General features: G+C 58.3%; 1 protein-coding gene across 4 annotated transcripts; it reads right to left on the bottom strand.

Annotated features, from left to right (window-relative positions):
- Window positions 1-930: 930 nt before the first annotated feature.
- LRFN1 (leucine rich repeat and fibronectin type III domain containing 1) lies at window positions 931-12,747 on the bottom strand. 4 transcript variants are annotated; one of them, XM_041738099.1, is made up of 5 exons: window positions 12,698-12,747; window positions 9,998-10,115; window positions 7,610-7,664; window positions 5,770-7,212; window positions 931-2,641 (listed from the first exon to the last, which is right to left on the bottom strand). In XM_041738099.1, exons 4-5 carry the CDS (start codon window positions 7,173-7,175, stop codon window positions 1,729-1,731), a joined length of 2,319 nt encoding a protein of 772 aa, XP_041594033.1. In that variant the 5' UTR covers window positions 7,176-7,212; window positions 7,610-7,664; window positions 9,998-10,115; window positions 12,698-12,747; the 3' UTR covers window positions 931-1,728. The 4 variants fall into 4 exon arrangements, with proteins under 4 accessions (XP_041594033.1, XP_041594023.1, XP_041594043.1 ...); XM_041738089.1 differs by lacking the exon at window positions 12,698-12,747 and adding an exon at window positions 12,492-12,524; XM_041738109.1 differs by lacking the exon at window positions 12,698-12,747 and adding an exon at window positions 12,279-12,327.
- Between the last annotated feature and the right edge of the window lie 395 nt (window positions 12,748-13,142).

Here is a 13,142-nt window from a genome sequence, read left to right as displayed (position 1 = left end):
AGCTGGCAAGAAGCCTTCTTCCTCCTTCTCCAGGATCAGGAAGGAGTTTTCACTGCAGGCCTCCCCCTCCCCAGGAGCTGGGGCACCCCACCCTCCCTTCTCCAGCGAGGAGCCTCAGCCTCACCTGAGAAACTCCCCTCCCCACATCATCCTCTGTGCTTCCAGCAGTCAGATCCCAGACAGTGGCCCCTGAGCATTTGCCCTCATCCCCTCCCCAAGGCTGACTTTGGATACCCATGCCTAGCTAAGTAAGGTCTTTGGGACCATCCCCTAGCCTCCAGGCACCAGAGGCCATATAGTGTAGTAATGAGGAAAAGAAGTCAAACTGCCTGCTCCCCTATTTCTTCACTTGGGGGCCTTGGGCAAGTGACTTTACTTTTCCCTGGTTCAGATTCCTAACTGTAAAATGGGACCAAACAGGTCTACTTCGAACAGCTAGCTGTCCAACCGCAGAGGAGCTGTGCTTAGCTCAATGCCCATGTGTGGAAAGGACTTCCACCAGCTGTTCCGCAGAATTCTGTGGTTAAAGAACACAGACTCAGAAGTCAGCCTGCCTGCCTTTTCAAATCCCCATTTTGCTCCCTTCCACGCGGATTCTGTGACCCTGGGCAAGTTACTTTTCTGGGCATTTCCTCATCTGCAAAACGGGATAACAGCACTGACATTTAAGGGTGACATTTAACATTGTTGAGAGGATTAAATGAGTGCTTGGCACATAGTAAGCCCTCACTAAATGTTAGCTAATTTTTATTATTCCACACCTCTATGCCTCTCCCGGGACAAGAAACTATGGGGAGTCTCCCTGGTCCCAACTAGCCATCCTCCCTTCAGTCTCACTTGAGTCCTTATGCTGTAATCCAGGTCACACACACACCCCAAGACACACAGACACACACAGAGGTCAGCAGGGCGGCCTCAGACACAGAAAAAAGTTTAATTCTGCTGCGGCGGAGGGTCCCGGCTCCGGCAGGGAAGGGGGGCGGATTTGGTTTTGGATTTTGTTCATGTGGGGATTTACCTGGGGAAAGAGGAAGGAATAGGGGAGTCTGGTCCTTCCAGTGGGACCTGCCCGGGGGAATGTGTAGTGGGAAGAGGCAATCGGGAGAGAGAGGGAGACTGGACAAGATATGGCAGAGGGGGAAGAGACATGGGACAGAGAAAGAAGAGACAAACAGGGAAGGACAGAGACAAAGACGACAGAGGGCGGGACAGAGACAAAGGGAACAGAGAAAGGGGGACCCCAAGCCAGACCCGACAGGACCAGGGAGGTGAACGGGGTGGGGGTGGGGGCTTTGGAGGCCGCCGCGGGACAGAATAGATCTAGTCCAGCCAGATACAAGAAATGGGCCCCTCGCCCCCGCCCCGGGTCCCGGGCGGGGGGAGGGGGCTCGTGTCTCAGTGCTGCAGTGTCGGGGGGGCCCTGCCCCTCCCCGCGCTTCGCTGTGTAAGGCACCGGCTCCAGCGAGGTCCGCGAGCGCGCGGGGGGAGGGGCAGGAGGGGCGAGGAGTCCGTGGAGGAGGGGGGCCCGGCTGCCCGCCCCTAACTCCCCCGGGCTCGGGGGCGTGGCCAAGGGCCGAGGCAGCCCCGCCCCCTCCGGGGAGGGGGAGGCCGCGTCTCCGCCTCCAGTCCCACGACGGGGCGCCGCGCCGTCGCCCCAGTCCAGCCCCGGCGTCCGGGCGTCCGGGCGTTTGTCCGCGGCGCCCAGGCGTCCCGGCGCGCGCCCGCCGCTCACACGGTACTCTCCAGCATCCACTCGGTGCTGGTGAAGGCCAGGCGTGCCCTGGCGGAGCCCAGCCCCAGGTCTCCGTCCTCCCCGGCCGCGCCCCCTCCGGCCCCGTCCAGGTGCGGCGTGGACCGGTGGCGCTTTGTCCGCCGGGCGCGGCGCGGGTAACTGTGGCTCTGGAAGAGCGCCCCGTAGTCCCCGTCGAACGAGTAGCGCTGCTGCGGCCTCGGCCGGGCCGGGGCGCCCCCGGGAACCAGAGCTAGAGTGGGGGGCGCCGAGGCCGGCGGCCCCAGGGCCCCGGAACGGCTCCTGCGAGGGCCCGCCGCGGCCCGACACTCCTCCCCCGAGGTTTCCTCAGACGGCAGCAGGCACAGCGAGGTGGCCGAGCCGCCCAGGGAGCGTCCCAGGATGGTCTCCGGCTCCGCGGAAGCCGCCTCGGCCGCCGCGGCCTTGGCCTCGACCGCCACGGCGGCGGCGGCAGCGGCAGGGGACGCGACCTCGCGCAGCGCCTCGTAACGGTCCTGCGCCGGCGGGGGCGGGGCCTGCGGTGCGCCTGCGCCGTTGGTCTGCGAGCACACGTGGCTGACCCGCGGCGGCGACCGCGAGGTACCCTTGACCCGGCGGCCGTCCCCGTCGCCGTAGACCTTATAGCGGATCATGAGCAGAACGATGAAGACGAGGACCGAGGCGACGATGACGCCCCCGATGGCGATGATCATGGTGCCACCCAAGAAGTGGGCCCTCAGGGGACGGCAGGGCGCGGGGTCCCCAGCGGTGGTAAACTGCACGCAGCCCACCACTCGCGTGGCCGGCAGTGCCGTGGCCCCGTCGTCGTAGACAGCCAGCACGCAGAGGTCGTAGGCGCGGCCTGCCGCCAGATCGTTCACCAGGAAGGTCTGGCTGGTGGATGGGATCATCCTGTAGGAGTAACGGCATCACGCCTGGGTTAGCTCCACTGCGAACCGCACCGCTTCGCTAGCATGTCCCACCCGTGGGGACCAGTGGGGACCAAACCATGCGTGCCCACCGGCATTTCACCCTCTATGGGACAATAGCAGCCATTCAAGCAGCAAATCCCCATCCCAGTCGGGACCCCTGCTACAGGCCACGCCCCTCCTCTTCATGCCCAGCCCTCGAACCACTCCTTGTGGTGTCTGGTCACCTACTGGGTAGTATCTGCGTCCTGTTCCCTCATCTACATATCCTGTCCCCAGCAAAGGAGGAGTGCTATGGCTTTTAAGTCCTGCCCTCAAGGAACATGCCTCCTAGCAGCGGCTCACTTTTATTGGGACAACTTCCATTCAAGGTCTCTAATCTACCTATTAACACCCTTTAAGGGGCCCTGAGACTAGAGGCTGCCTCCCGTTTCCTGTATGTCCCATCCTCACTCAAGTGGGCGCTGAGGTCAACTCACACCCTCTGTCTTCTATTGGGACAATGGATGCTCTTGTCGTTCCTCTTTTCTATGTATTCCCATCATTCCAGGAAACTATGATACAAGCCACGCCCCTCATCTGCATGTCCCACCTGTGTCTATCTCCCAGGACAATTACTAAATCCCTTAACTACATATTCCCACCCACTAGGGGGCCATGGCTATCGGCCACTCCCCTTTTGATTGACCAATGGCTTCCAAGCCACACTCCCACGGTCTACTAGGGATGGTTTCCTTACTGTGCCTAGGACCATGTCCACTCTTTGCATGTCCTGCAATCAATCACTCTGTGTGCATGCTCTGCCCTATACCACCAGAGGTCATGAAATCATGCCCCCCCCCCCCAGGTAAATTTCATCTGTAATTGGGTCAAATGTAACTAAGCAAGCATGCCCCTTTCTTGTATAGGCCTCTGCCCTACAGTGAGGGGCAGTGTAAAGAAGTGGTTATGATGACAAAGTCTGGGACCATGTGTTTGAGTCTCCCCTCTGCTAGCTCTGTGGCCTTAGGCAAGTTTCTTAACCTCTCTGTGTGTGCCTCATTTCCCCAAAATGGAGCTATTAAGAACTCCTTCATCATAGAGATAGTGTGAGGTATGAATGAGTTAACACACATCATAGAGATAGTGTGAGATATGAATGAGTTAACACGCCTGGCACCAAATAATTTCATCATTATTAGCTTGCATCCCACCCAGTGTGTTGGCCAGTAATGCTTACTGTGCCTCACACTTTACTGCCAATTGCACTCTTCCCCATCTGTAAGGCCATTCCCACTACTAGGCCTTGACCCTTTTCTGTTGGGCGCATCCCTTCTGTGCTGTTGGCCACCTCCAGCCTTGGCTAAGCCAGGACTGCCACATCCACATGAATTTGCATGCTCAGCACTCAACCTCACAAGCCCTCCTCACCTACAAAACTCTTAGTGGGTCACCAGAGACAAGCACTGCCACCTCAGTGGCCTGGGACCATGTAGCAGGAGTGCCATCTTCTGAGAGAGGCCACACCCCCATCTCCACAGGCCTCTTACCTCTCAGAAACTTCACATTCCCTCCAACTAGGCCACCTCTGCCACCTCTGGTCCTGAAGCCCACCAAGAGCCACCCTTCAACCAAAAGATTTCAAGTAAGGGCCCCACCCCCTCATAAAGGCCCACCCACATTTCCAACTCACCCCCTGGCTGCCATTTCCCACAGTGCTCCCCATTCCATCCGACCCTGGTCCCCTAGCTGTAAGTTTTCCTCTTCCTCTCATCCTCCCTCCCAAAGAGCCTTGGATTCCTCTTGCTCCCCCAAAGTGACCAGTTGCTAGGGGCTCCCCACTTTTCAAGGACAGAGGCTGGCTCCTTAAGAAAGCTTCAGCCCATATGTCTCTAATTGGCTGCAAGACCTAAGCAAGCACAGAGCAAGCTTCTGGTTGGACGTTACCTCCGCCCATGGCAGCAGCGAGGAGGTTAACCCCTGCTGCACCATAGCATAGGCATCTGCAGTGGGGAACCGAGGACTGGAACCATGGCCTTAAGAGGAAAGAGACCAGGGGTTTGTTGCCCTGCTCGGGACAGAGGGCCACTAACATCTGCATACATGGAGGGTCTGAGGGTCTGTGAACCTCTTCCCACTCTACCACATAATGACCAAGGGTTAGAAACACAAAGAATGAAAGAAAAGAAAAACAGGGGTGGAGAGTCACAGAAACCAAGAGTTATTCACAGAAATGTATTATCCTTCTCCTCTAATCACTGCCCGGCAAACTAGGTGCTCAATAAATGCGTGTTCGATGTCAAAACGGCAGGATTAGTAAGAGAAGAGTAAGGCCTGGAATCCTGGCTCTACCACTTTCTCTGTGACCTTGAGCAAGTGATTTTCCCCCATCGAGTCTCAGTTTCCCTGTCTAAAAAATGGGAAGGGGGATCATCACTGCTCCACGGCCGAGTTGGGTAGATCGAATGAGGTAGCAGAGGGCCTAGCACAGAGCAGGGGCTCAGTTCCTATAAGGGAAGGAGGGAGAAAAGGTACAGAGAGAGGCAAAAGCAAGAGAATAACAGATGATGGGAGAAAGTCACTTTTTAAGGTCTCTATCATACAGATCTATCCCCACCAGGGCAAGGGCTTCTAACCGGTGGATGGTGGAAATAACTTATGGGTGTCTATAAAATGGGAGAAGATATCATCACTGCTTTGCAACAAAGTGGGGAAGAGCAAATGATCTTTTATATGTTCTTCTCATACTTTTTGTTTTTCTGTTCCAGAATGCACCCAATGGGTTGATAGAGTTACACTGGTGTATAATCTATAAATAGAAATAGAACTATAAATATGTAAGTGTGAATATATTTTGTGTTCCAAAATGTTTAACAAGGTACACAATCAAACACCTTTGGCCAGCAGTGATGTAGACCATGGACCCTAGAGTCCAGGCATCATACTGGGATTATAACTCCAGCGCCCAGCCCTGGAGATAATGAGAGAGAAGGAGACAGGCCAAATGAGAGCCCAAGGCAACTCTGCATGGCCATCTAGAGAACCCCAGCTGAGCAAGAAGGCCAAGGGCAGTGGGCCGGTAAGGCACAGGGCCCCTAGAATAGGTGGGGGTCCCGGGGCTGCAGCACCCACCTGTAGACAAGGGAGTCATCCGCGGAGCTGTTGTACTGGACCTGGTACATGCGGATGCCGGGCACAGGCCTCTGGGCTGGCCAGCGGATGAGCACCGAGTTCGAGGTGAGCTCAGCCGCCACGAGCCTGCGCTCAGCAGCCGATTCGTTGGCACCGGGTCGGCCTGGCGTGGCGATGTCAGAGGAGCCGGGCTCCGTGAGGGGTGGTGGGGCGGCTGGCGGGGGTGCCATCAGAGGCAGGGGCACCACGCACACCTCCACGGGGGCTGTGGCTTCCCCGGCGGCATTGGAGGCAATGCAAGTGAAGGTGCCACTGTCCCGTAAGGTGGTGATGGTTACCTCCAGTGTCCCGTCCCCCCGCACCCGGGTCCGACTCGAGTTTCCCAGCAGTCGCCCATCGGGCGCTACCCAGTGCACCACCGGCTCCGGATCACCCACAGCACGGCACCGCAGGCTGACCGCCTGGCCCTCCACCACCAGGGCTCGGCCCCCCGCCTGCCGCGTAATCAACGGGGGTTCACACAGGAACTCCTCCTCCGGGATGGACCAGAAATAGCGATCGGTGAGGTGCTCCGGGGTGGCGCACGTCTCCAGGTCGTCCTCCCGGGTCAGGCGCCGCAGCCAGAGCAGCTCACAGTTGCAGTGCAGGGGGTTGCCGCCGAAGCTGACCGTGAGCGGTGTGGGCGGCTTGGGCCCCGAGCCCTGGGACCTCAGGAAGAGCCCATCGGGGGGCAGTTTATGGAGGCGGTTGGAGGTCATGTCCAGGCGAACCAGTTTGTGCAGCTGCACGAAGGTACCTTCCGCAATGTGGTCGATGAGATTGTGGTCCAGCGTGAGGGTGTTCAGGTTCACCATCTGGCCCACGGCCTCCCAGGGCAGGGCCTCGAGGTTGTTGTAGGACAGATCCAGGTCCTCCACCGTGGACAGGAAGGCATCGAAGGCGGCTGACTCCACCCGGCGGATCTGGTTGTTGCCGAGGATCAGGTGGCGGAGGTTGCCCAAGCCGCGGAGCTGGTCGCCGCGCACCTCGGCCAGGCGGTTGCTGTCGAGGTGCAGGGCGCGGAGGGCGCGGAGGTCGGCGAAGGCGCCGGCGGCCACCTGGCCGATGGTGTTGCGGGACAGGGTGAGGTGCACCAGGCTGGTCATGTTGGCGAAGTCTCTGCGGCGGACCGCCGCGATGAAGTTGTCAGTGAGCCGCAGCTCCACCACGCGCCGGTCGATGGCCGGCGGCACGAAGAGCAAGCCCGTCTTGGCGCAGAGCATGGTCAGCGTGGGCGCCACGTTCTGGCAGATGCAGCGGCCGGGGCAGGGCTGACCACGAGATGCCCCAGCCCAGAGCAGCAGCAGAAAGGGCAGGGCAGCGGGCGGCGGCGAGAGGAGCGCCGAGGAGAAGGGGCCCGGAGCCATGGTGCAGGGGGAAGGCGGGAGGGGTGGGGCGCGAGACCTGCAAGGGAAGGAGACAGGAGACGGTTACCCCACCGGCGCAGGACTTGGGTCCTGCTAGGAGTCAGACCCAGGTCCCTCCCTCCCTCCCTGACTTCCCGGGCTGCATGGTGGCAGGACCCATCATCAGCTGGCATCCCCTTATTGCTAACAGACAGTATTTCCGGGCTGGTTGGTAAATGACACTGCCCCACCTCTGAGTGTCCTAATCTTTATTCTGATGCTCTTCTAGGAGGCCCAGACCTCTCATGATTTCCCAACCAGAGGGGTGACACCTGGCCCAACCTGGGCCTTCCAGTACTCACTAAATATTTTGAAAAATCACAGCTGACTAGGGTTTAAGGTCATAGATTTCAAAGCCATAGTCCCTGGGTTCAAATTCCAGCTCTGACACTTACTAGCTGTGTGACCTCGGGCAAGTGTCTGAACCTCTCTGAATCTCGGTTTCTTCATCTGTAAAATGGAAAGAAAAACAGGCCTTACCTCTGTGAGGATCAAATGGATTAATGAGCATAATGTACTTAGAACCGTGCCTGGTGCATAAAATGTGTCCAATATGCCAGTAATTATTTTCACCGTGATCATCAAGTATCCGATGTGTGCCAGGCATAGAAGTGTGCACTATTATTAAGAATAAGTGCTCTGAAATCAAACAGACTCAGGTTCAAGTCCTGGCTCCCCCCTTGCTAGCTCTGTGACCCCAAACTAATGATTTCCCCTAAACAAGGCCATAATTTCCTGATTTGTAAAATGGGATGATAATCACACCATCTTCGGTGGGTTGTTGCAAGGGTTCAGTGAGCTCATTCATGGGGCCACTGAGCACAGGGCCTTCCACAGAGTAAAAATATTCAATAAATGTTAAGGGTAACCACCCCCCCCACACACACCCCTGGGAGTGGCAGAGGGAATGTGAAGGTAGGAGGGGATGAGAAAAACACATTTTCCTGCTCAGCCTTGGGAAGTCCTTCTCTGAACCTTTGTCCAGGGCCCTGGTAAGCTCCCAAGCAGCAGGCAGGCTTTCATGCTCACATCAGTGGGCACATACAGGGCCCCATACATGCCCACACTCACACACACTCACACACTCTCACACACTCACGCTATGCCTCTGCTCCAGGCAAAACCTTCCGGCGGGGATTCCCCTGCGGCGCCTGCAGCCCACGACATGTCAGCTCCCATCACAACACGGGGTGGGTGGGGGGGGGTGAAGAAGAAAGGATGGGAAGGGGGCGTCCCTGAAACTGCTTTCACCCCACCCCGTACCCAGTCCCTGCTGGCCCACCTCCTAGGAATCTGCAGTTTGGGGCTGTGGCCTGCTGTGGCCCTGGATCCCCTAGCCTATAGGTAGCTGGACCAAGAGAGTCAGAGAGAGAGGTGAAGAGACAGGGAGAGACAAGTGGGGGGCGGGGAGAGGGGTAGAATGGAGTGGCAGAAACAGACAGAATGAGAGAAAAAGAGAGACAAAGGCACAAAAAAAGGAAGAATCTGAGGGGCGCCTGGCAGGCTCATGTCGGTAGAACATGGGACTCTTGATCTCGGCGCAGTGAGTTGAGCCCCACATTGCACTGAGCACTTACATAAATAAGTAAGTCTGTAAATACGTAAGGAAACGGAAAGGAAAGAAAAGGAAAAGAGAAAGAGTGAAAGGAAGGTGCACAGGCAAGGAGCCAGCCTGAAGCCAAGGCAAACTGAGGAGCTAATAGAGGAGACATACAGAGAAGGGCACTGAGATCAAGAGAGGAAGAGAGGAAGAGGGAGCCAGAGGAGGCAGGATGTCCTAAGACATTACAGAGAGAGACCAAGACGAAGCCAGAAAGAGATAGAGATGGAGAGCCAGTGCCGGGGCTGGAGCGAGCATAAGAGGCAGAGTCAGGGCATCCCACCATCTCTGAGCGCCCCCCTTTAATTTGTCCTGTGCTCCACCTGGGAGACCGCTCCATCTGAGTCAGAAAACCTTGGCCTGAGCAGCGGAGCTCCTGAGCTAGGAGGCCCAGCTCTGCACCTGCTTGGCTGTGGGGTCTCTAAGGCTCGGAACCCCAACCTATGAAACACAAGTCCGTGGTTTTGCCTCCCATCGCTGGGGTGGGGCTCAAGTTGAAGGAATAATAACAGCAATGGAACTAGCTGGTGTTTATTGAGAGGCAGCGTAGCATCGCAAGGAAGAGCCGGGACCTGACTGGTCAGGCTCATACCCCAGTTCCCTGCTGAGGCCACTTGAATCCAGTGACTTCCCCTCTGTGTGCCTCGGTGTACTCATCTGGAAAATGGGGATAATGATAGCACCTACTTCATGGGGTTGTTGGAAGTATTCAGAGATAACACAGTATAACATGTTTAGAATAGTTCCTGTCAGAGTAAACCCTGCGTAAATATTAGCAGCCATTATTATTATTATTATTTATCATTTTCTCTGGCTCTCTCTCAGCCACCAGCAGGTCAGGCGACCAGGAGATCTTCCCGTACGCACGCACATGTGCACACACGCACACACACAAAATGGTAAACTGTGTTTATGCTGCTCTCCAAATGCAGGGGGTCACTTCATGTTGTCAGACTCTCTGTACCCTTTTCCGATGTCATCACAAGGCTTCCCTGTCCCAGTGACCGTACCCATCCAGAGAGGGGATGCCTCCAGGCCTGAAACTCCCACTACCACCCACGCCCTGGCTCTCCCACCAGCCCTGACCCAACCATGCTCGTGACCTTGTTGTCACTGTCCCCCCCTAAGATTCCCCCCACTCCCGCCCCTTGGACACTGCCATACCCTGCCCTGAAATCCATACCAGGCAGGGCTCCAGGCCTCCAGCTGGCTCAGAACAGGCCCAATCACTCCACATCTCTCTCCCCAGCCTGAAGGACCCCACTCACCTCTCTGCGGGGAGTCAGGGCCTGGGCCGGTACCTGCAAAGGAATAAAATGACCCCATTAGCATCCTTCGGGCTCCTCTCTGAAGACCTGCCTCAGAGACCATCTCAGCCACAGAAGTCCCTGGTGTGATCATTCTCTCCACCCTCCTGCTGCAGACTCTGTATAGTCTCAGACAGACTCGGCGAGTCATTTCTGGAATCCAGGGAGTCTGGGCCTCAGGACTGTTCACCCTCCAAACCTAGGAGTCCAGGACTTTAACCCTTTGTCCTCTGTGGGCTTGCCAGGCCAGACTCCAGCCCCCTCCTCCCTCAAGACTGTGGTGTCTGCAACCCCAGACTCTTCCTTCTTCAAACTCCAGAGTCCAACTCTTGCTTTCTTCCTTTCTCAAGGCTCAGGAATCTGGCCTCCCAGCTGCTCCTCCTCCGGATGCAGGATTGCAGGCGCCCAGCCTCTTCCTTCCAGGGTTCACATCCCAGTCCCCCAACTTTAAAGAGCTGAGTGGTATGGAGGATAGGAAAGAACCAGAGGTCCCCATCCTCACCATTACACCACTGTCATACCAACACATGTGGACATGCCAAAACCCACATGGACCCACAATACAATTCTCTCCATCTGGATTTCCATGGACACACCAGCATGGTGTGTGCGCCCACCCTCCGTGGGCCCTTGGCCTGGTGCGTGGACACACTTGTGTCCTTGGACTCTCGGATGGACCCCAGCATACCACAGGTCACACCACACAGGCCCCAATCTCACTGGGCCAAGAACTGAAGTCAGCCTTGTGCCAGAGAGACAGGCACATGGGTGCATATTGCCCTGCACATATGTTTGAACCTATATAACCCCAATCCCCAGAGACCAACACTGACACATAAATGGACTCACAACAGAGACACACACCCTCAAGGTGGACACACCTGCGGCCACAACCACATATGTACAACACTGACTTTCCTTTGCACATTCATACATACTCATGTACACATACAACAGAGGAAGCCATGTGCCCCCTTGCAGACAACCAGATACGTGCACCTATAACAGATATATGCTTGCACACTAGCCAACACACAGGGGCACACACATATAACATATACTCACTTGCACATACAAGTGATACACAGGTGCATTCTCTTAAATGCCCAAACACACTCATACACACTCATACAACTTCACATATCCCCATGATGCATGGTCACAAAACTGATACATTCCCACACCAACAGATGCACAAACATACACGCTGGCTGATACACACCTCACATACATACACAGAACTACAAGCATACACAGACACACAAAACTGATACACACTCAAACAAGCACACAAGCACACAGGCACAGAAAGATGCACCTTGCACAGACATTCTGGGATGTTCACTCATTCCAGACACATGCTCACACAACAGCCCTGTGAGGGATTTACACACTTCCAACATGCACATAAAATACTGAACCACAGTAGCATAGGCAACAGATAGGCATAGATTCACACTCACACACAGTCATGAACACACGTCCCTCCTAGCTCTGAGGTACCCCCACCCCACCTACTTCCCAGGCCAAAGAAATCCTAACATCCTTCCCTCCCAGCACATCCCACCCCCCCAACGGAGGCACAAGCCAGGCCTGAGGTCAGAGTTCAGCAGGTGGAGTCTCAAGGGTTGGGGGGCTGAGTCCTAGAGCCCGGCTACAAGGCTGTCCTCCCACTGGCAGCCCAAAGGTCCCCCGGCCTGGCCATCTGTATGCCGGCAACTCCGGCCCCATCTGCCAGGGATCTGGTCGGGTGGGGGGGTGGGGGGGGTGGGTGGGGAAGGGCCGGGTCTGTGCCCCTCCCCTAGGCCCATCTGTCCATCCCTCGGCCTCTCATCCCTCCATCTGTCCACCTACCGGCCGCCCATCCCCCCCCAGTCACCGGGAAGGGGAAGACATGGCCGTCTCCCCCAAGGACCGCCGAGGACCCCCCAGCTGACATGGACCCAGGGAGCGGCAAACTCCCCTCCCCCAAACCCACACAGAGGCCTGGACCCACAAGGAATGAGCCCCAGCCCCGGCCGGGAACCTGACATGGACGCACAGACACACACCCTCGGAGACATACAACCCGCAGACACACACACACACACACACACACGCACACACACACACACACCACAGATGGACACCCGAACGGGCACACCCGGCTACACAAACCCTAGGATGGACATCCAAGCTGGACACAAACACCCAACGCAGCCAGCCCCGCGCACACTCGCTGGAGGGGGGGCGGGGGACCCACACCTGGGCACACAACCCACGCACACACACCTGCACACAGCCCCTCCGATGGGCGCGCGACAGCCCCCCAGACACACAGCCGCAGGGGCAGGCACTCGGGGGGCACACGCGCGCGGCCGGACACAGCACCTCGGCTCGACACCCAGCACACACCCGGATGGCCACACAAGCAGGGCGCCGCACACGCCGGCGCCGGGCACACTCAGGGCCGCGCGAGCGCACGCCGGGCCCGCCGCAGCGCCGCGGACACACACTCGCACGCTCGCGCGCTCACACCCGCGCCGCCACCGGCGCCCCCGCCCGCCGCCTCCCGGGCCGCTGCGGGCCGCGCTCACCCAGCCCGGGGGGGCCCCGGGCCCGGCCCCGCCGCCGCCGCCTCGCTCCGCGCCATGGTGGGGGGAGGGCCGGGGGAGGGGGCGCGGTGCCGCGGGGCCGCCTCCCTCCCGCCTCCCGCCCTCCCTCCCGAGCCGCCGCCGAGCTCCGCCCTCCGCGCCGCCCGCCGCCAGAGCCCCGCCGCCGCCGCCGCCGCAAGGGGGGAGGGGGCGCCGGCCGGAGGGGGCGGGCGGGACGGCCGCACCGCCCGGACCCCCGCCCGGGGCGCGCCGCAGACCCCTCGCCGCTGCGGAGCCGCCGGCCCGCCCCCGGCCCCTCCCCCGCCCCACCCCCAGCCCCGCCGGCTTCCCCAGAGACCCCCCAGGCCACGCCCCAGCTGGCGTGGGGACTCGGATCTCCCAGCGGAGACCTGGGATCAGGTCCCCAAAGCCAGGAGAACCCGACCCC

The sequence above is a fragment of the Vulpes lagopus genome, chromosome 2 (genome assembly GCF_018345385.1).
Source record: "Vulpes lagopus strain Blue_001 chromosome 2, ASM1834538v1, whole genome shotgun sequence".
Classification (NCBI taxonomy): Eukaryota; Metazoa; Chordata; class Mammalia; order Carnivora; family Canidae; genus Vulpes; species Vulpes lagopus.
Note: the sequence above shows the minus strand (reverse complement) of the source record. Positions and strands in the feature narration are given on the sequence as shown.